Here is a 20000-nt window from a genome sequence, read left to right on the forward strand (position 1 = left end):
TGAGGGAAGGTAGTTGTCTTCATTCTCTTTGCTGCTTCATCTAGGGCCTCCTGCAGCCTAGGGGGTATCTGCTCCTGTCCACCTTAGAGAGAGGGAGAGGTGTGGATAGCTTATTTGGTTTGGATATATTTGAGATAATTTCTTTATGTGTCAAATGTTTAGAGCTTCATATTATCGTTTTTAAAAGCTCTCTATTGGCTTGCCACTAACACTTCATGAGACTGTCCCTCTCCATCAGCGGCTAACAGGGTGTGGGTGTGGGTGGGTGGTTTGGTGGGTGTGTGTCAGCATCTACTGTCATCCAACTTGGCCTTGAAGTAATGAACAGTTCCTGCCTGCACCACATCCCCGTTTGGACAATTTCCTTGTGGCAAACTATTCTTGATATCTCTTCAACAAGTTTCCTTTTTCAGCTTCTTTCCCTGTCCTGTAGTGTCCCTTGTAACTCCACAGCACAGTATTGTTTCTATCTAACTTTCCGGTCCTTTCATTAGTCTATGTACTGTAATGTGTGTGTGTGAGTGTGTGTGTGTGAGACTTACTGAGGGCGAGTGGTGCGGCAGTGACTGTGTGAGGAAAGATGTCCAGGGGATCAAACTGCAGCACAAACTCAGCCGTCAGTGATGGGTGCTCCTTCTGTGTGCAGGAGGAAGGCAGCGTGAGGATATGAGGGCACAGGAACACCAGGGTCACTGCAGGAAGCCATCAGGCCTACACGTGGCAGTCCCTGTGTAAAACTCGCCTGCCTATTTTCACCTATCCTCATTCAAATATCTGCGTAATCTTTGAAAGCTCCCCACTGATTCAGCACTAACAACCTGATTACTGAGGCTATTTCAGTCACCCACCACTTTGACAGCCAATTTCTTGCTACTTCTTTTTAAATCTTACTGTATCAAGCTCCCTATTGACTCACCGCAGACAACAGTGCTCCTGACAGTGCAATCAGCTGATGGAATGCACTGACTGACCAAGCTGTGTGCGCAAGGAAGATTCACAGCTTTAAAGATAAACATGACAAATTAAGCTTGATTCAATCCTGTAACACACACACACACACACACACACACACACACACACACTCACCAGTTTTAGGTCCACAATGAAGCTGAGGGTTGTGGCGCCCTTGTTGTGCCTGACGGACCCCTGCAACACCACCAGGTCCTGTAGGGGTGGCGGGGGGACACCATGAGGGAACAGCAGTGAAGGAGGCAGTGGTAATGGTAAAGGTAATGGTAGCAATGGTATTAGTGCATGGGAGTGGTAACAGTAATATGTAAAGTGAATGAAGAAAAGGAAAGAGAAAAGGAAAGTAAGAAATAAATTGATGAAAGAAAGAGAAAAATGAATAAAGAAGATAAACAGATAAACAGCCTCATATCTAGAGCCTCAAGGAGAAAAGAATACATTAATGGGAGAATAAATATAGATAGATGGATAGATAGATAGATAAATAAATAAATAAATAAATAGATAAATAAAATGACTAAACACACAAGAAACAGATGAAAGAAATGCAAAAAAATGAAGAAGATAAACAGGTAAAGTGTCTCATCTCTATAAACATAAGAAAAGAGACAAAAGAAAATTAAAAGACAAATAAAACCAAACAAACAAAAACAATTAAAGAAACAACAAAACAAATGACTGAAAGAACAACACAAAACAAGATACAGTAAAAGTTTTGGAATAAAGAAACGAGAAAATAAATAAATAAAAACAAACCTAACAACTAAACAAACAAGAAACAAAAGAAATAAAATAAAGAAAAAAATATTAGCAGATAAACACAAGAAGGGAAGGGGAAATAAGTGGATAAGTGGAGAGAGGGAGTGGGTGAGTGAGAGAGACAGGACAAGAATGAGTTAAAAGATGAAAGAGGAGAGAGAGAGAGAGAGAGAGAGAGAGAGAGAGAGAGAGAGAGAGAGAGAGAGAGAGAGAGAGAGAGAGAGAGAGAGAGAGAGAGAGAGAGAGAGAGAGAGAGAGAGAGAGAGAGAGAGAGAGAGAGAGAGAGAGAGAGAGAGAGAGAGAGAGAGAGAGAGAGAGAGAGAGAGAGAGAGAGAGAGAGAGAGAGAGAGAGAGAGAGAGAGAGAGAGAGAGAGAGAGAGAGAGAGAGAGAGAGAGAGAGAGAGAGAGAGGAAAAGAAACAAATTAACTTGAAAACACACAAAAATGCAAACTGAAAACAAAACATCTTTAAAAGAAAAATATATATATAAAAAGTAAATAAAAAAAATAAGGCAAAGAAAGAATGAAAAAAAAGCTTAAAAAAAAATAATAAAAATAAATAAATAAATAAATAAATAAATTAAAAAAAACAGCCTCACCTCAGCGGACATGATCTGCTGCAGGCGAACATAGAGGGGTCTTGTGTACTGCCCCACCACTGCTATGAACCTGCGCAGGCCCTCTGGTGGTGTCGGGGAGGGAGGAGTGTGAGAGGAGCATTAGAACATCACCCAGTAAACACATAAGCTAGTAAAACTTAAAGAAACAGGAAAAACTGAAACGTAAGGAACTGAATGCTAGATTATTTCCCTCACTGACTGAATAGATTAACTGAGAGTGGTGTGTGGGTGAGTTAGGAAGGTAAACGTTTAGAGGAAGGGATATAAAGGGTGAGAGAAGAGTGTGGGTCTTCATGTGGGCAGAGTACTTGTGTGTGTGTGTGTGTGTGTGTGTGTGTGTGTGTGTGTGTGTAGTGTGTGTGTGTGTGTGTGTGTGTGTGTGTGTGTGTGTGTGTGTGTGTGTGTGTGTGTGTGTGTGTGTGTGTGTGTGTGTGTGTGTGTGTGTGTGTGTCTGACTGACTAACTGATCACACTAAACTGACTGATTGGCTTACAGATTGATTGATAAAGACACTGATGAAATGATGGACTATATAAATTAATTAACTGACTGACTGTGTGTGTGTGTGTGTGTGTGTGTGTGTGTGTGTGTGTGTCGTGTGTGTGTGTGTGTGTGTGTGTGTGTGTGTGTGTGAGTGTGTGTGTGTGCACTCCTTACCAGGTCCCTGTGGCTTCTGCAGGTACTCCCTCTCCAGGCGGTCTAGGGGCACTGAGGGCGGCAGATTGTGACTCACCACACTGCAACACAAACCAACACACACACACACATTAGCCTCTCACCTAACACACACACACACACGCACACACAACACCATAACATGCATATTCTTTACTAACACATTCAAATCCACTATCCAGCCCCCCCCCATCAACCCCCCCACGAATCCCTGCCCACCATACATCCCCCCACTTAGGCAGTACCTGTAGGTGAGGTCGTCTCCGGCGGTTGAGCAGCACAAGACACTCGTGGTTGGGCCTGTTGGGTGGCCTCCAGGGGTACTTGATAAACAGTTCCCCCTTCGCTGTGGTGCAGGCCTGGGCACAGTCTGGTGGTGGTGGTGGTGGTGGTGGTGGTGGAGGTTAATTACAATGGTTATCAACATACACACAGTCATAAAATGGACATGTGAAATAAATAGATAAATGATGAACAGATACATAGACAACCAAGATGAAACACTAAATGAATCAAATGCAATAAAATATCAAACATAAACATGCTTTTTTTCCACATTAATTTCATCTTCTGCCTTTTCCTTCAATCTCGTGTGGGAAGCTGAGAAAAGGAGATTAGACAAATGAATTGAATAAATGAAACACACATACACACATACAAACATACATCACCACACGGAAACTTGAAAAAAAAAAAAAAAGGATAACACACACACACACACACACACACACACACACACACACACAACACACGCACACAGACAAACACACACTCACCCAGCATCTGATAAGCACTAAGGCGGGTGACGGTGTTGTAGTACTTCACCAGGTGGTCTCTGGTGGGGGACGGGTGCACCACAGAGAAGGAGGGAGGCAGGAGGGTTGAGTCGGTGGAGAAGTTGTCGATGAGCTGGTGGAGTTCCTGGGCAGTGGAGCAGTGGAGAATTTGAAGCCATCCATCTATCTCCATTGTGGTGGAGTCTATCTCTCCTTGCAGCTTCTCTTTCTCCTTCATCAGTTCCCTGGGAGGTGGAGAGCGATGAGTGTGTGTCTAATTTCACTAATGTTGCAGGAGTCATGTCGTTAAAATGTCATTAAAGTGGTCATGATGCTGCCTAGGCCTTTTAAATTAATTAGATGTATGTGTGCTGGTGACTAAGCTGTGTGTGTGTGTGTGTGTGTGTGTGTGTGTGTGTGTGTGTGTGTGTGATGTTTTTTAGTTATTTATCTCCTTCGTGTGGTGTCAATTCATGTTTTCTTCTTTCTTCTTTTTTTTTTTATTATCTCCTTTGTCAACTCCTTTATAGTGGAGATCAATGGGTGTTTTATTTATTTGTTTATTCATCTATTTCCTTTCTCAACTTCCTGTGTGAGATTGAAGGAAAGGCACAAGATAAAATAAATGTGAAAACTAAGAAAAGAAGACTAAAAGTAACAGTAGTAATAGCAGCAGTAGTAGTAGTAGTAGTAGTAGTAGTAGTAGTAGTAGTAGTAGTAGTAGTAGTAGTAGTAGTAGTAGTAGTAGTGGTGGTGGTGGGAGTCATACACACCATAACTTCTCCATGTCCATCATCATTGTCACGTTGAAAGATGGTGTTGTTGGCGAGCTGCCTTGACTGGCCCACTGGCAAGCGTGACTCTGCCATGCTGCTGCTCTACCCTTGCTGCCGGCCTGCTGGTGGTGACAATTGTTAGTCAGTAGTAGTAGTAGTAGTAGTATAATGTCTCATAGTCGGCGAAGAAATACCCTGATAGTCCCTGATACAGCCTGACATACCCTAACAGCCCCTTATACATCCCTGACATGCCCTGAGACACCCTGACAGCCTTGACAACCTCTGACACACCCCGACAGGCTTCTTTTCTTCCTATCTCCTCCATATCACGACTTTAAACATCACGAATATTTAAATATTAGATTGCGTGAATAAATCCTTCTCCTTCTTCTACACCAAGACTTTTACACATCACAGACACTTAAATATGACATCCAGACACTTTATTTTATCCCTACCAATCACCACACAAACTAACCAGGTCATGAATAAGGGTGAAAATAGATAATGCTTTTTTTTCTTCTTCCGTCACGACTTTTACACATCGCACTTTCCTCTAATTTCTTCTTTTCTCCTCCATATCATGAGTTTTACCGCATCAAAGGCACTTAAATCTAACATTCGGGGACCCTTATCTTACCCCTATAGCTCATGAAGCACGATAATAAGTCATAAATAACGGTTGAAAATTGTCATCACATCACCTGCAGGTCTGATCTTGGCGCCACTCAGAGGAATGTAAACAAAACTTGAACCCTCGGGCAAGACAAGTGAAGGGAGACAAGCGCAATATATTTTCTTCTCTCGTATTCGGTATAACTGTTGTGCATTGGTTGCTTTTTGTTTTCTAGTGGTATTTTTTACTATTTTTTTTCAAACTGTTAAAGCACTTTAAGTTTTCTTCACTCGTATTTTCCGTATTTATGACTGCTAAGTACTTGTTTTGTTTTATGGCGATATTAAAAAAAAATGTATATATTTTTTTTTCGCAAGGTATTATAATTTTTCTTTCATTTTCGTTATGAATTTCTTCCAGATATATAATATATCATATATAGATATATATATATATATATATATATATATATATATATATATATATATATATATATATATATATATATATATATATATATACTATATATATATATATATATATATATATATATATATACACACATAAATTCTCTCTCTCTCTCTCTCTCTCTCTCTCTCTCTCTCTCTCTCTCTGACAAATCTTTCTTTATCTAATTTCTTGTTTCTTTTTGAAGGCGTATTCACAGTCGCGTATTTCAGTCGCGGTGTTCAAACCACGGCGGTAAAAGTCAATGGAGGCGTTCCCACACAATGGAGTTTTTGCCACCCGCCTTGGTTCCAGTGCGGGGTCGAGGTCTGCCCTTCCAACGCGAGGGACGATTTAAATGCATATGAATGGGAGAGTACACACTTGGGTGGTTTGAAGGCCACACTGCGCTTCCATTGGCGACATGATTTTATCGATATCCTGAAGTAATTGAAGAATTTTTCTTCATGGCCTCACCTTGGGGCACACACACACACACACACACAGGTGTCATCATCATCAAGACAACTTAAACCAGTTTATATAATTCCACTGTAAATCTTCAACTCTAGCACCGCATTCAGTTATGAATATATCATTTACTATTATTTTTATTACACACACACACACACACACACACACACACAAGGCTACAACAAAATAAAAGACAGCAAACCCACTTAAGCAGTTTATTTTGTCATCATAAAATATTAAAAATGTGGGCAGTAAAAGTCCCCTGGATCAGAGTACCAAGCAGACAGTTGAGTGGCTACAGGGGCGCCAGTCACGCCCTGGACTCGGAGGTTGGCACTTGTAGGGTGAGAGGAGTAGCAAGATGGCCGCCGCCGCTTGCTACTCCGGCAGTAATGACAGTAATGTGGCAGAAACTTGCTTCCCAAAATATGTATACCTAAGTAAAATATGAGCGAGTGTTGGGGAAGGTGTGTTGGGTAGCCTGGGGGAGGCGGGGGTGATAAAACTAGGGGGGTACAGCTAACTTACCTGCCCCCCCCCGACTTCACTCCCCCTCCCCCCCTTCTTCCCATAACAACTTTTCCCCGCAGCAAATCAAAAGCGAGATATGTATTATAATATTTTTTATAGTATTTTTTTTGTCATTTATATATATATAGTTTTTTTAAGTACGTTATGTATATACCTAACATAATAATTTAGATAAAAAGCTTTATTTACGTTTTCTTTTTATAATTTGAACGACTCAACAAGGAACAGGCAATAAAATAATAATAATAATAATAATAATAATAATAATAATAATAATAATAATAATAATAATAATAATAATAATAATAATAATAGTAACAAAGGCGTAATCATGTATACTTTCCCTCCCAATTGTCAACGCAGATCAGTGATAAAGCGCAAAGCCACCTTAACAACAACAACAGGAGCACCGGTACATTATCATCAGGACAAGTGTGTTTACCTGTGTGGCACAGCGAGTGGCGCGCGGTGTGCCCACAAACCACCACAGCAGGAAGTAAACTCAAGGAATCCTCTACCTTTCACACGGACACCAAATGTAACCCTTTATTCACTCACCCGACTAAAGAAATTGAAGAAGATCCGTGACATTACTTCTGGCTGGGATTGTACATGCGTGTGTGTGTGTGTGTGTATTTAGAACAGCGTAAAATAACCTCACAGAATTCACTATTTCTCAAACACCAAATCCTTTACTTTACATTTCACTGACCTAAACATAAAAAAAAAAAAAAAAAAACTACAATATCATTTCTGGCTGTATGTGTGAGTGTGTGTATGTATCTGTGTGTGTGAGAGACTTCTAACACCTTGAGTGACTTGGGCGAAGGTGTTAGGAAAGCCTGCAACTCGATCACCTTACTTAAAAGGACGTTCTTCTCTAGTCTGTCTTTGTAAAAACTTTGGGTCTTCTGTCGGCTTCGTGTTGCCGTGAAACCGAGAGGATCAGCAAAGGGAAGGAAAAGGAAGAGAGGAAGGAGAAGCGGTAACATATAATCATCGTCTACATCAGTTTGGAGTTGTAGAGTGAAGAGTAGACAAGATGAACAATAATAAATGGAGGAAGAGACAAAAATCATAAGGTCTTACACGATAATAAGCAAACATGTGACCCCAAACTCTCGTGATACAAAAGTTATGACGAAATAAAAATACAGCAGGAAAAAATATTCTATACCATCAAGCGTGAAGTGCTCATACAAGACACTAACTTGTATACTGAGAGGAAAACTGTAAAAACCAATAATAATAATAATAATAATAATAATAATAATAATAATAATAATAATAATAATAATAATAATATTAATAATAATAATAATAATAATATTAAGGCCGAGGCTAGTCAGAGATGTGGAAAAGGAGGAAAAAGTCAGAAAGTTACATCTTTTAAACTTTCACTAATTAAGACAGGTCAAAACACGTGACACTGGAAAAATTAAATAAATAAAAAGTGGAAAAAAAAAAAATTAATAAAAAATACAGCGGCACAATTCAAAACAAAAAAGTAAAACAGTTGACAATCATCGTGCCGTTTTCTTTCCCCCAGCCGTGACTCAAATGACAGGATATGGGCGGCGACGAGGGCGGGCAGGGCGGGGCAGTGGTAGCAGCAGCAGCAGGAGTAGTAGTAGTAGTAATAGTGGTAGTGGTGGTGGTGGTGGTGGCAATGATAAACTGGTATGGTCGACAGAAAAAGTAAATGTTCTCAGATCCTTCCCTCCCTCAGCAGGACTCGTTTCAAAGGCCACGGAGGACCAATCAAGTGTTCGCGGGTGTTTTTCTCAACTAGTGCTCCTAAACTTTGCCGAACCCATCGCTGGAATCACGAAAACAACCTCGAGAACCTTAACAACCCCCACTGCACTGAGACACTGAAGCATCTGAAAACACTGCTATCCATATCTTCCCTATTTTGTATTTCTGTCTCTTATCTCCTACTTACTGCAGGCCCTAGTGGGAGTTATCAAGTTCTTCAGAGGTGCTTCCGTGCCTTCAGTGATAGATTAACAATGTACTGTCTTTCAGCATCTTGACTCGCCTACCTTCATGCCTCTAGTGATCAATTAAACACTTCTCTATCTAAAAAACACCCATGGGAACCTGTCTGGCCTGTGTAGCCTTTGAGAATCACCCCTAAAAGATGTAATGAAGTGCTTAAAAATGTTAGCCCTGTTTCTGTCCTGCTTCTCTGCTCCCTCTACACCTCGACAGTGGAAGGGGGAGCCTGGGATGTGGTCGTCGCCCCATTTCACCATCAGGATGTAGTTGGCCCCTTCTCCCGCACCACGTAGCCGACCTGGGGTGGTAGAAAACGGGGAATGAGACATGGAGCAGAGGAACGGGAGAATCATGTAAGAGAGAGAGAGAGAGAGAGAGAGAGAGAGAGATGAGAGCGAGAGAGAGAGAGAGAGAGAGAGAGAGAGACGAGAGAGAGAGAGAGAGAGAGAGAGAGAGAGAGAGAGAGAGAGAGAGAGAGAGAGAGAGAGAGAGAGAGAGAGAGAAACACACATATATAACCATGAAAACCACACAAACAAATACTCTGCATCACAAACACACAAACACCTTAATTAACAATACAGGTGTGAGAAGAACCATCTTCAAACAACACACAGGAGGGACGGAGAGAAAAAAACACACAAAAAAAAACAAGAAAAATCACTATGAATACAGGTACGTCAACACTATACGTAGGGTCACATCGGAGGTCACACTGCACCCCTTAGGTAGGTCATGCTTCATAAAACGGGTCAAAGTCGGGTCATAATGAGGTCTCAAAACACAAGGGTATCACATCGTCAAAACAACACCAACTCTACCTGGACTGGAAGGGAACGTGTAAAGTGAGATAACAGCTATACACAGGTCATACACAGGTCATACATGGGTCATACACGGGTTGGGGTCTGTATTCTGTAACGCTTCTGAAACACCACAAATTTTGTATTTCTATTAGTCTTCAAGGGTGTTTTTATGGTTCTAGTGACAGATTAACAAGATTTCTATAGTCTTAGCAAGAGAAACAGTCTTGAGAACCCGGCTGATCATCTCTGTGGCCTTTGAAAACAGCCGTGGTGGGAGAGCAGAGCATTTCAGAATACAGGTCTTGCACAGGTGGTATACAGGTACAGGGCAACAAAGGAGAGGGTGTTGAGGTGAAGAGGTGCAGGCAATGGGTGCTGGTCTCCTGGTACTGGTGTGGGTGTAGTGGGGAAACCTGTGTGGGGTGTAGGGAGGTGCGATACACAAACATCAGGAGTGGTGTGGCGGCCTCTCAGGGTGAAGGAGTCAACAGGGAAACTTGTAAGGGAAACACAGCACAGTGAGTTGCAAGGTAACACAACTATTGCCCTCCCTGCATCTGCTCCAAACATCTGCCTTCTATGACTTCCAAAAATGCTCAGATTTTAAGTAATTTATAACAAGGTGTCATAAAATAGTCAGATCTTGGATAATCTACAATATTCAGCCAGATATTGGATTATCAATGTTCATTTCTTGCATCTATAATGTCCACCAAAGATTAGGTGTCACGAAAAATTCAATTCTTGCATAATCTAAAAATTGTTTACTGAAATTTCAGCATGATAGCTAGAAGGTTGTCTGCTGCCTCTGCTTCATTACAATCTTGGTATCTCCTATGGGACATCACATCCTGAGATTCATATGACACTTCAATAAGGCTTTGTTTACATTCCAAGTGCAGGGAGGGAGATGAGCAGCACAGGGGTCCACTTACTCCTGCTGGGACAATAAAGGATCACAGTAACAAGATGACAAGGGTGATAAGCATGCAAAGACGAGGGTGACGGAGGTGGTGGGTGGGATGGGCGAGAGTGGACAGGGAGTGTGATGGGACTGGGGTGACGTTAGAAGTGTGGGGTCGGTTAGGCTGCACGTCACAATAACTCATTGACTACGGGAACACGCATGCACGTACACACAGTGAAGGAAACTTGAGTAGAAAAAGAACAATGAAGAATCAGAAAAATATGGACAAGATTGGTGAGTAAAGGAGGTACCAAACACACACACACACAGACACACACACACACACACACACACACACACACACACACACACACACACACACACATGCTTTAAAAATATGCAAGTAAAAAGCAAGATAATTTATTAGTGAGAAAACCAAACTAACTAGTATATTAAATTCCACAAAAACAAAAGGGCTTAAAAAGAAATGTGGCAAAGAGGAAGGCAACGATGCAAGGAAGAAGGCAAAGATGAAACAGAGATAAGGACACTGAGGAAGGCCCAGGAAGCCAATAGGCCTACACGTGGCAGTCCCTGAGGAAGGCAAAGGGGAAGAACAAGCTGAAGAACCAGGAGGAGGAAATGAGGGAGACAAAGAAGAAAAAGGGGAAGAGGGAGAGAAACAGGAAAGAGTAGTGGGAGAAGAGAAAGGTGAGAGATATAAAAAAAAAAAATATGGCACACACACATACACAAACACACACACACAAAAAAGAAAATTATGAAAAACAAAACAAAACAAAAACCTCACACAAACACACACACACACACACACACACACCATGCAGAGTCATGCACACCTATCACACAGGCTGGGGGAGGGGGAGAGCTTGGGGGGGTGTTGGTAGTGGTGGTGGTGGTGGGGAGACTACACGTTGACAGTGAAGGGGGAGCCAGGGATGTGGTCTTCTCCCCACTTGACGATGAGGGCATGATCTCCCCTCTCATGAACCTTGTAGTGCACCTGTGCCCGGGGAGAGAAGCTTAGTAGGCCAGGGAGAAGAGGGGAGACTACCACTGGGGAGGAGAGGGGGAGGTAACCATTCAGGAGGTAACCACTGTGAAGAGGCCAGGGAGATTAACACAGGGAGGAAAAGCAATCAATGACAGCCTGGGGAGAATATGGGGGAGATTACCACTGGGGAGGAGAGAGGGAGGTAATCACTGTGGAGGAGATGCTGGGGAGTTTAACACATGGGGAGGAAAAGCAATCAATGACAGCCTGGGGAGAATATGGGGGAGATTACCACTGGGGAGGAGAGGGGGGGATAATCACTCAGGAGATAACCAGTGGAGGAGAGGCCAAGGAGATTAACACATGGAGGAGAAAAAGCAATGAACAATGGCCTGGGGAGATAAACCTGGTGAGAATACCACTGGGGAGGGAAGGGTACAGGTAAACTCCAGGGGATGGTGGCCTGGGGGAGTGGGGAGGGAAGTACAATACCACTGGGGAGATGAAGCAATGAACGATAGCCTGGGGGAGAATATGGGGAGGTAACCACTGGGAAGATTAGGATACAAGCTTAATGATAATCTGAGATGGAAAAATACATAAATCTGGGGAGGATAGTGGAATGAGGGGAGAGGCCTTGGGAGGGGAGGATATGGGGCAGCTGGCTTGGGGATGGGAGGGAGGAGGAAGAGGGGGAAGGGGGTGAGAAATAGGTGGGTAAATATGAATGTTTCCATGGCAGAGAGAAATACACTGAAGAAATTGACATGGATGGGAAACTGAGGGAGATTGGAGGTGCATCTGAAAACACTTCCTTGCAATAGCAGACCCTGAGAAAATAATCATAAAAGTGGAAAGAAAAACAAAGTAATGAAATGTGAGAGAAGTACACCCACCCCACACATTTAGGCCTATAGAACTTGTGCAAACTGTGAAAAACTGAACATTTTTGATCTGCACTGACTGACCAAGACAGAAACTGAACCAAAGGGGGTGAATATTAGGAAAAGACTTGCCGAGCCTAAGAAAAGATTCATTACCTCTATATACACAAGAAAGGGAAGAGGAAAGACTTGCTGAGTGCATTAAAATTTTGCTTAGGCGTAAAATATGCACAAAAAAAGCCTAATCAGAAATTTATATAGGCCTGGCAGAACACTAATTAACCCAACAGTGCTATATTCCAGCACTTCCTCTCCTCTGCCACTATGTACAATCAGAAAACCTAGGGATGGTTACAGAGCCTAAGCTAATCTCTTCACTAATGACTCTAAAAAAAAAAAAAAAAAAAAAAAAAGGTATATTTTTTAAGCTCGTCTCCTTAAGACAGATGAATACAGAAGAAAAGCAAAGATAATCACTAATCTGTACCCTCACCTAGTCTTACGTAAACAAAGAAAAGAGATAAAAGAAAAGAAAGAGAAGGGGATCTGTCACGTCACCTACAGCTTAAACAAGTGACAGGAATTATAGCACCCAGGATAAGAAGGGGGGAGGAACCAAGCTAGAGTGGGGAGGAATCACCTTGAAATGCCACCCACCACAACACCAAGAGGCAGGAAGGATCACAAGCACCAAACCTCAACACCACCAAAAGCAACAATCGTAAACACAGCAGGGATTGGATTCAGCCTGTCCCACGTGCAGCCGCCACACACCTCCTCGTCTCTGGTGCTTGGTGGAAATACGGGAGAAGGTCAAAAGTACACACAAATGTCAAAAAAAATATTCAGGCAGGGTGGGTGTCTTCCAGTCTGGCAAACCGTGTGAAAATGAACACTGAAACCTCAAAAGAAAAACAGGGTCAGGATAAGAATGCAAGGCTGTAGGTTGATGTGGGGTGCTGTATGTAATCCCTTCCAATCTGGCAAACACCGGGAACTCCAATATGTATTCAGGCAGGGTGGGTGTCTTCCAATCTGGCAAACCATGTAAAAACGAACACTGAAACCTCCAAAAAACCGGGTTAAGGTAAAATGCAAGACTGTGGGTAGCCATGTACGTGGCAAATGACGTAAAAAAAGCCCCACGAAACTCCAAGGGTGAGGGGAAGAGTGCAAAGGTATGGGTGGTTGTGTGGGTGATGCAACGTACTACAATAAAAACGATGAGAGGAAATGTAGCAATGGCCGCCTAGAACATATCCAGCTTGAATGGGGACCCGGGGATGTGCTCTTCTCCCCACATCACCATCAGAATGTGGTTACCTCTCTCCTTCACCTTATAGCTCACCTGTTGATGGGGTTTGGGAGAGGGTCAGGGGGCAGGTCGCAAGGAAAAGGGGTAAAGGTGATGGGGAAAAAATTGGTTATAGATTATCTTGGTTTTTCTTGTTTTTTTTCTTGTTTTTGTTGTTGTTGTTGGTGGTGGTGGTGGTGGTGGTTAGATTTTTTTTGTTGTTCTCGTTTTTTCTTGCTTTGTTTTGTCTGTGTGAATCTTTGTTGTTGTTCTCCTCTTGTTTTATGCTTGTCAGTTAGTAAATCAGAAATCTTCCAAAACAAGATATTAACCTTTTTCAGAGTTTTTTTCCATGTCTGAGTATCTTTATCTCTCTCTCTCTCTCTCTCTCACACACACACACACACACACACACACACACCAGTCTATGTCAGCATGTACACCAAAACCACCCAGCCACCCAAGCTGTGTACACGCCCCACCCTGGTCCCCCGGCAATGTGTACACCTAAGTCCTGGTGTGTGTGCCTCACCTGGTAGTTGTTGTGGCCGACGTGCTTGATGTACACCTCCTCACAGGGCGACTTGGGGCCGTACACACCCACGTACAGGATGTTGTTCCCTGCGCACATGAGGACAGTGGTTAGTTGTGTGTGTGTACAGGGGTACTTACAAACACATGAGGGGATTGATCGCTTGTGTGCATTCCTGGGATAACTTATGGAAATGTACATGAGAGTGTGTACTCAAAATTTACACACACACACACACAAATTGGTGGAGGAATAACTGATGAGACTCATAAAGAAAGGATACATGAGAGAGAGAGAGAGAGAGAGAGAGAGAGAGAGAGAGAGAGAGAGAGAGAGAGAGAGAGAGAGAGAGAGAGAGAGAGAGAGAGAGAGAGAGAGAGAGAGAGAGAGAGAGAGAGAGAGAGAGAGAGAGAGAGAGAGAGAGAGAGAGAGAGAGAGAGAGAGAGAGAGAACTTACCGGCCCCGGAGGCGTTGACAGTGAAGTTGTTCTGTCTGTTGATGTGAGCCTTCTTGAGCCCCAGGCCTTTGCTGGTCACCTTGTTGGCATCAGAGTGGAACCTGAGGGCAGGGCAGTGTTAAGGGACAGGCCAGCGTGTTTGCGTTGACAGCAGTGTGCTCAGACAAATACACACTCTACACTTCACACCCTATTAATAATCTTTTACGTTTTGAAATGAAGAAAGCCCTCACAGTTCTGGGAAACATTACGTTCATCTTTGTTCCCTTCTTTCTTGCAATTAAAGACCCCAAACTTTGCTTCTCAGTGTTGTGAAGTGTTGTGTGTCACAGTGAGGCTCAAGACAAGTGTGGTGTGCGCAGTACTTACTTGGGGATGATGGTGCCATGGTGTCCCTTGTCGCCGGACTTGGTCTTCTCCACGGTCTCCACCACCACGGATGATGACTCCTGGATGGTGCCCTTCTCCGCGTGGGCCTCGCCTGTGCACTTCACCTATCAGGGGAGTGAGAGGCAGTGTCAGTATAGCCACACACCACTTTAGAATCAGAGCCGAATAAAAGTAAAAAATGTGGAAATGAAAGCCAAACACCATTTTCCAAGCACAAAATTGCATAAAAATAGAAAAAAAATAAAATAAAAATAAAAACATGAAAATTAAAACCACACATCACTTTATAAGCACAAAATAGAATACAAGTATAAACAAAGGATGAAAATGACAGCACTTAACAAGCACAGACATACAAAACAAACACAAAACAAACCTACACAGATAAGTCTACCCAACACATAACAGAGGAGTTCAAACAACACAACAAATCATAGAGGAGTCTAGCTAACCAACACACAAAGACCCTCAAACAACACAGTACCTTCCAGGGCGAGCCAACGACGTGGTAGGCATTGTACTTGACAGCAATGTAGTAGTCACCGGGGACCAGGGGAGTGTAGCGAACCTTGTAACCCTCCTCCACCTCTGTGCAGTCCATGGATACCTTGGAGGGGCCGTCAATGGTCACCGCCAGAGTGCCCGCCCCAGCATTGCAAGTGTCCACAATGAAGTCTGTTTTCTGTCCTGTGGTGGTGGGGAAAATGGGTTAGTGTGGGATGATTGTGGGGTCTTGTGGAGTGACTGTGAGATTCTATGGTATGGGAGGTGCTGGAGTGAGTGAATTGGGAGAAAATGGGTTGGTTTGGGGTGACTGAGTTTTTGTGTGGTGTGACAGGATGAGTGACGATTAAGAGAAGTAGGAAGAAAATAAAGTGGAGTTTTTCTGGTATCTTATTCAACTAACTTAATCCAAAGACCTAATCTCACCTCACAGCACATATCACTTAACCTCACCTCACCACCAGCCACTCACCAGACACGCAGGACTCGAGACCCTTGCCAGACACAGACACGGCAGCAGGATCAGCCTCGTCCTTGCCAATCCTGAGCCTGAATGGGGAGCCGGGGATGTGGATGCCATTGAATTTGATATGAACATAGTGGATTCCCATCTCCTTGGGCACGAACCTCACGCTGTACAGGTCCCCGTCAAGCAAGTCAGTGAAGCAATCCTCCTCTGCACCAGAGGGGGCCACAAACTGCAGGAGGAGGGGCAAAAGGTGAGAGGTAGGACAACAAGGGGTGAGAAAGGAAAGTACAGAAGGGTGAGAGAATGAAAGGGATGATTAGGGTATGAAATAAGTAAGGGAAGGATGTGAGGGGACCAGGAACTACAGAAGGAGGGGCAAGTGAGAGAAGTAGGATGAGGGATGAGGAAGGAAAGTACAGATGGAAGAGTAAAGATGAAAAGGGTGATTATGGTACAAAAGGTGTAAGGGAAGGATGTGAGAGGGCCGTGAACTGCATAAGAAGGGGCAGAAGGTGAGAAAAGAAGTAGGAAAAGGAAGGGTAAGGAAAGAAGGAAGGAAAGTGAGGAAAGATGCAACAGGAGGAGAAACGGTAAGGAAGGAAAGAAAAAAGAAAAAGAAAGAAAGAAAGAAAGAAAGAAGGAAGTCTCTCTTTCTCTCTGTCTCTCTCACACACACACAAATCCTTTCCCACAACAAAATTCAACCTTTCAATCTTTTTTTTTTTTCCTTTATTACCCCCTACTCTCTCACCCTTCCTCCATCACCCCCTCCTCTCCCTCCCCAGCCCCTCACCTTGCAGTCCAGTGTTCCCTTGGCCCCGTTCTTGCACACGAGGAGGGACTGGGCCTTGTTGGGCATGGACCCCTGCTCGGGTAACTGTGCCAGCTCCACCTTCCTCGCCTCACCCAGGGATGGAGTAATGTACACCTTGTAGGGAGAGTCAGGGATGTGCTTGTCGTTGAACTTGATGCCCACGCGGTACTCTCCTGCAGGCGGGGGTGAAGGAGGTGGTGATTAGATGTGGTGGTGGTGGTGGCGTGTTGTGATTGATGTGTACATGGAGAGGGAAAGGAGGGAGGGAGGGAGGGAGGGAGGGAGGGAGGGAGGGAGGGAAGTTAGAAAGAAAGAAAGAAAGAAAGAAAGAAAGAAAGAAAGAAAGAAAGAAAAAAAGGAAAGAAGGAAAGTGGGAAAGAAAGAATGAACAGCAAGAAAGAAGGAAAGGTAGGAAGAAAATGAGAAAAATTAAGTAAGGAAGGAAGGAATGAGAGAGAGAGAGAGAGAGAGAGAGAGAGAGAGAGAGAGAGAGAGAGAGAGAGAGAGAGAGAGAGAGAGAGAGAGAGAGAGAGAGAGTTACATCGCCTTACATGACAACTAAATATAAATCAACACAATATTTAAAAACAAAACACATATCTCAATAAATTAAATACATAAAATAAAACAAATAGGAATGAAACACACACACACACACACACACACACACACACACACACACACACACACACACACACACACACACACACACACACAAACCTACCATCACTATCATCATCAGCATCATTGGAAGACATCAATTGCTGTTGTTTTTGTTGATGTTGAGGTGGTGATGGTGGTGGCGGTTTGAAGGTGTTATGAGCAGGGAGGGGGTGGTAGGGGGAGGTCTGGGTCGGCTGTGGGGGTGGGGGGTGGTACTGCTGGGGAGAAGAGGGGTTGGGATGTCTGGCTAACTGGGGATGTGCTGGGGTGGTTACTCTCTGGGGGTGGTACTGGGGTGACACTGGGGCCTGGGGAGGGGTGGGTATGTGGTGTGGGTGTCGCATCGGGGGTGGATGTGGGTGTGGGTGTGGGTGTGGGTGTGATGAAACAGGTCCGCCCCCAACGGTGTAGGAACAGAAGGTTCTGAATTGGGGTTCATCCATTTTGTGGTGGGTGGGTGGATGGGTGGGGGTGGATGGATGGATGGGTGGGTGGGTGAGTTAGAATGGGTGGTTGGGAGGGTGAGGGTGAGTGGGTGGGTCGATGTGGGTGTGTGAGGGTGGGTGGGTGGGTGGTTGTGGGGGTGTTCGGATGGGTGGTTGGAAGGGTGAGGCTGTGAGTGGGTGGATGGGTGGATGGGTGTTGGGAGTGGATGGGTGTGGGTGACAACTCTTTCTGTCTTTCTTTTCACGGTCACATTATCGTCATCATCTTATTCTCATTCTTCACTATTCTCTAGTAATAAGAATCTATCGTCTTTTCACCAGTTTGCAGTTCTGTATATATATTTTGACCTTTTTTAATCTTCATTTATACAAACATACGCAAGTCTTCCTTGGAAAAATAAATAAGGTTTGTATTTTTTTCAAACCACCATGTCACTCAAAAAAAAAAAAAGTAAAAAAAGAAAAAAGAAAAAAATACAAATAAAATAAAATAAATAAATAAATAAATAAATAAATAAATGAATGAATAAATGATACAAACACTCAAAACACAACGAATTTCCCTCCCTAAGTTACAATTCACTTTATTTTCACAATTCAAACGAGTGAGAAAACTATTAATTTTTGACAGAACATAAAAGAGCCTACTGTATTCTTTTAGTTTTTCCTCTTTCTTTTCAATTACTTCACATTTCACTGCTAACTTCAAACTATTAATAATTCTCCCTTCATTATTATCATATTTTTTCCATCATCAGGATTCATGACATCTTAATTTTCCTTCATCAACACTCACTTATATCGTCTTGGCTCCCCCGTCACCACAACACAAACAAAAGCACATCACTGCATCTCTCCCTTCACACCAACATAAGACACACGAGACACATTATCTTCTCATCTTTTCACGTCACTGTCACATAACACTTGACAAAAGGCGCACCATTTATATTACATCCACTTAGTCGGGTTATAACAAAATAAACGCGATGCTTCGAACGATAAACAAGAGGCTTCACGAACCATAAAACGTTTCTGTCAAGCGCGAGACACTAAACGAACCAAACGAACATATGCTGTGTGTGTGTGTGTGTGTGTGTGACTCGAGACGCCGCCCACCAGTTTACCAGTTTAAGGGGCTATATTTCAGGCCCCATTACCCCCCACACTGGTAAAAACAGGCACATGATCACCTGTTATAAGCACTGGCGTGGTCGTGTGTGTGTGTGTGTGTGTGTGTGTGTGTGTCAGTAAGGTTGGTACCGCTGTAGTTTGGCGCGCGCTCCCTGCCCCGCCCCGTTCGGCCCCGCCCCGCACCGCCCCACCGCGTCCTTGAAGCTTATTTTTAACATTGAAATTCCCGTATGCGTGTCTTTTGGAGAGGTAAATTTAGCCCTCACGTAACCTAGTGTTCTGCTTGGCGCCGCTGCTGCCTCGGGCCCCTCTTAGCATTGCTGTCACGCTCGTTTCACGCTGCGCGATGCTCTCTCCACCCACCACTCGGATGAAAACATAATTATTTCAATCTTACCTATGTTTTTATGCATAATGGAACATCCCTGTAGGTTAAAGTATGTAGGATTTGTTTTATTTATTATTTTGTGATATGTTAATGTTATGTTTTTGGTAACTCTCTCTCTCTCTCTCTCTCTCTCTCTCTCTCTCTCTCTCTCTCTCTCTCTGCAGCCTCAAAGGTCTCATTTAAATTTCTGTGGATAATACATTTACTTGCATTCATTAATTCTTCCCATAACGATCCACATATCTTTCCTTCTCATCCTTTCCTTTCACTCTCTCACTGCTTTCCTATCTAAACATCCTTCCTTCCATTCTCAACACCTCACTATCTATGTATCCTTCCTTCCCATCTTCTTCTTTCACTTTTTTCTTCCCATCCTTTCCTTTCGATCCTAACACCTTTCCTTTCCTTTCCTTCCCATCTTTTCCTTCTAATCTTAACACCATCTAAACATTTCCCTTTAATCCCTTTCGCATCTTCCACTATCTTCCCGTCCCATCTCTCTCCTTCAGCACATCAAACATTCGAATCTGCCGGAAACACAAACTATTCCTGCTCGTGTCCTCCCGTGACTGACAAAAACACTCAAACACACACAAACATCTGCTGGTGCTCATAACTCCACGATTTACAACCCCTGAGAAGATTTACA

At 43.3% G+C, this 20000-nt stretch overlaps 2 protein-coding genes across 11 annotated transcripts in view; both read right to left on the reverse strand.

Annotated features, from left to right (window-relative positions):
* LOC135094855 (uncharacterized) overlaps positions 1-5404 on the reverse strand; it is a 6575-nt gene extending 1171 nt beyond the window's left edge. The window contains exons 1-9 of one of the 3 annotated variants that reach the window (XM_063995304.1): positions 5284-5404; positions 4574-4698; positions 3801-4045; positions 3270-3394; positions 3007-3086; positions 2328-2410; positions 1087-1164; positions 543-636; positions 1-82 (exon numbers count right to left, since the gene is read on the reverse strand). The exon at positions 1-82 is cut by the window's left edge and continues 1171 nt beyond it. In XM_063995304.1, coding sequence (XP_063851374.1) covers positions 1-82; positions 543-636; positions 1087-1164; positions 2328-2339 — 266 coding nt within the window. In that variant the 5' untranslated portion in view covers positions 2340-2410; positions 3007-3086; positions 3270-3394; ... (1 more) ...; positions 4574-4698; positions 5284-5404. Of the gene's footprint in view, positions 83-542; positions 637-1086; positions 1165-2327; positions 2411-3006; positions 3087-3269; positions 3395-3800; positions 4046-4573; positions 4699-5283 lie in introns of those variants that run through there. The other 2 variants (XM_063995302.1, XM_063995303.1) reach the window with 2 other exon arrangements.
* A 913-nt stretch (positions 5405-6317) lies between these two features.
* The window catches only part of LOC135095059 (filamin-A-like), a 125722-nt gene continuing 112039 nt past the window's right edge, over positions 6318-20000 (reverse strand). For 4 of the 8 annotated variants that reach the window (XM_063995712.1, XM_063995708.1, XM_063995715.1 and 1 more), the window contains 9 exons: positions 16700-16893; positions 15910-16135; positions 15418-15620; positions 14913-15037; positions 14544-14644; positions 14087-14175; positions 13471-13608; positions 11222-11385; positions 6318-8946 (listed from right to left, as the gene is read on the reverse strand). In XM_063995712.1, coding sequence (XP_063851782.1) covers positions 13510-13608; positions 14087-14175; positions 14544-14644; positions 14913-15037; positions 15418-15620; positions 15910-16135; positions 16700-16893 — 1037 coding nt within the window. In that variant the 3' untranslated portion in view covers positions 6318-8946; positions 11222-11385; positions 13471-13509. The remainder of the gene's footprint in view (positions 8947-11221; positions 11386-13470; positions 13609-14086; positions 14176-14543; positions 14645-14912; positions 15038-15417; positions 15621-15909; positions 16136-16699; positions 16894-20000) is intronic. The other 4 variants (XM_063995714.1, XM_063995713.1, XM_063995711.1 and 1 more) reach the window with 3 other exon arrangements.

This window comes from Scylla paramamosain, chromosome 47 (assembly GCF_035594125.1).
Source record: "Scylla paramamosain isolate STU-SP2022 chromosome 47, ASM3559412v1, whole genome shotgun sequence".
Lineage (NCBI taxonomy): Eukaryota > Metazoa > Arthropoda > Malacostraca > Decapoda > Portunidae > Scylla > Scylla paramamosain.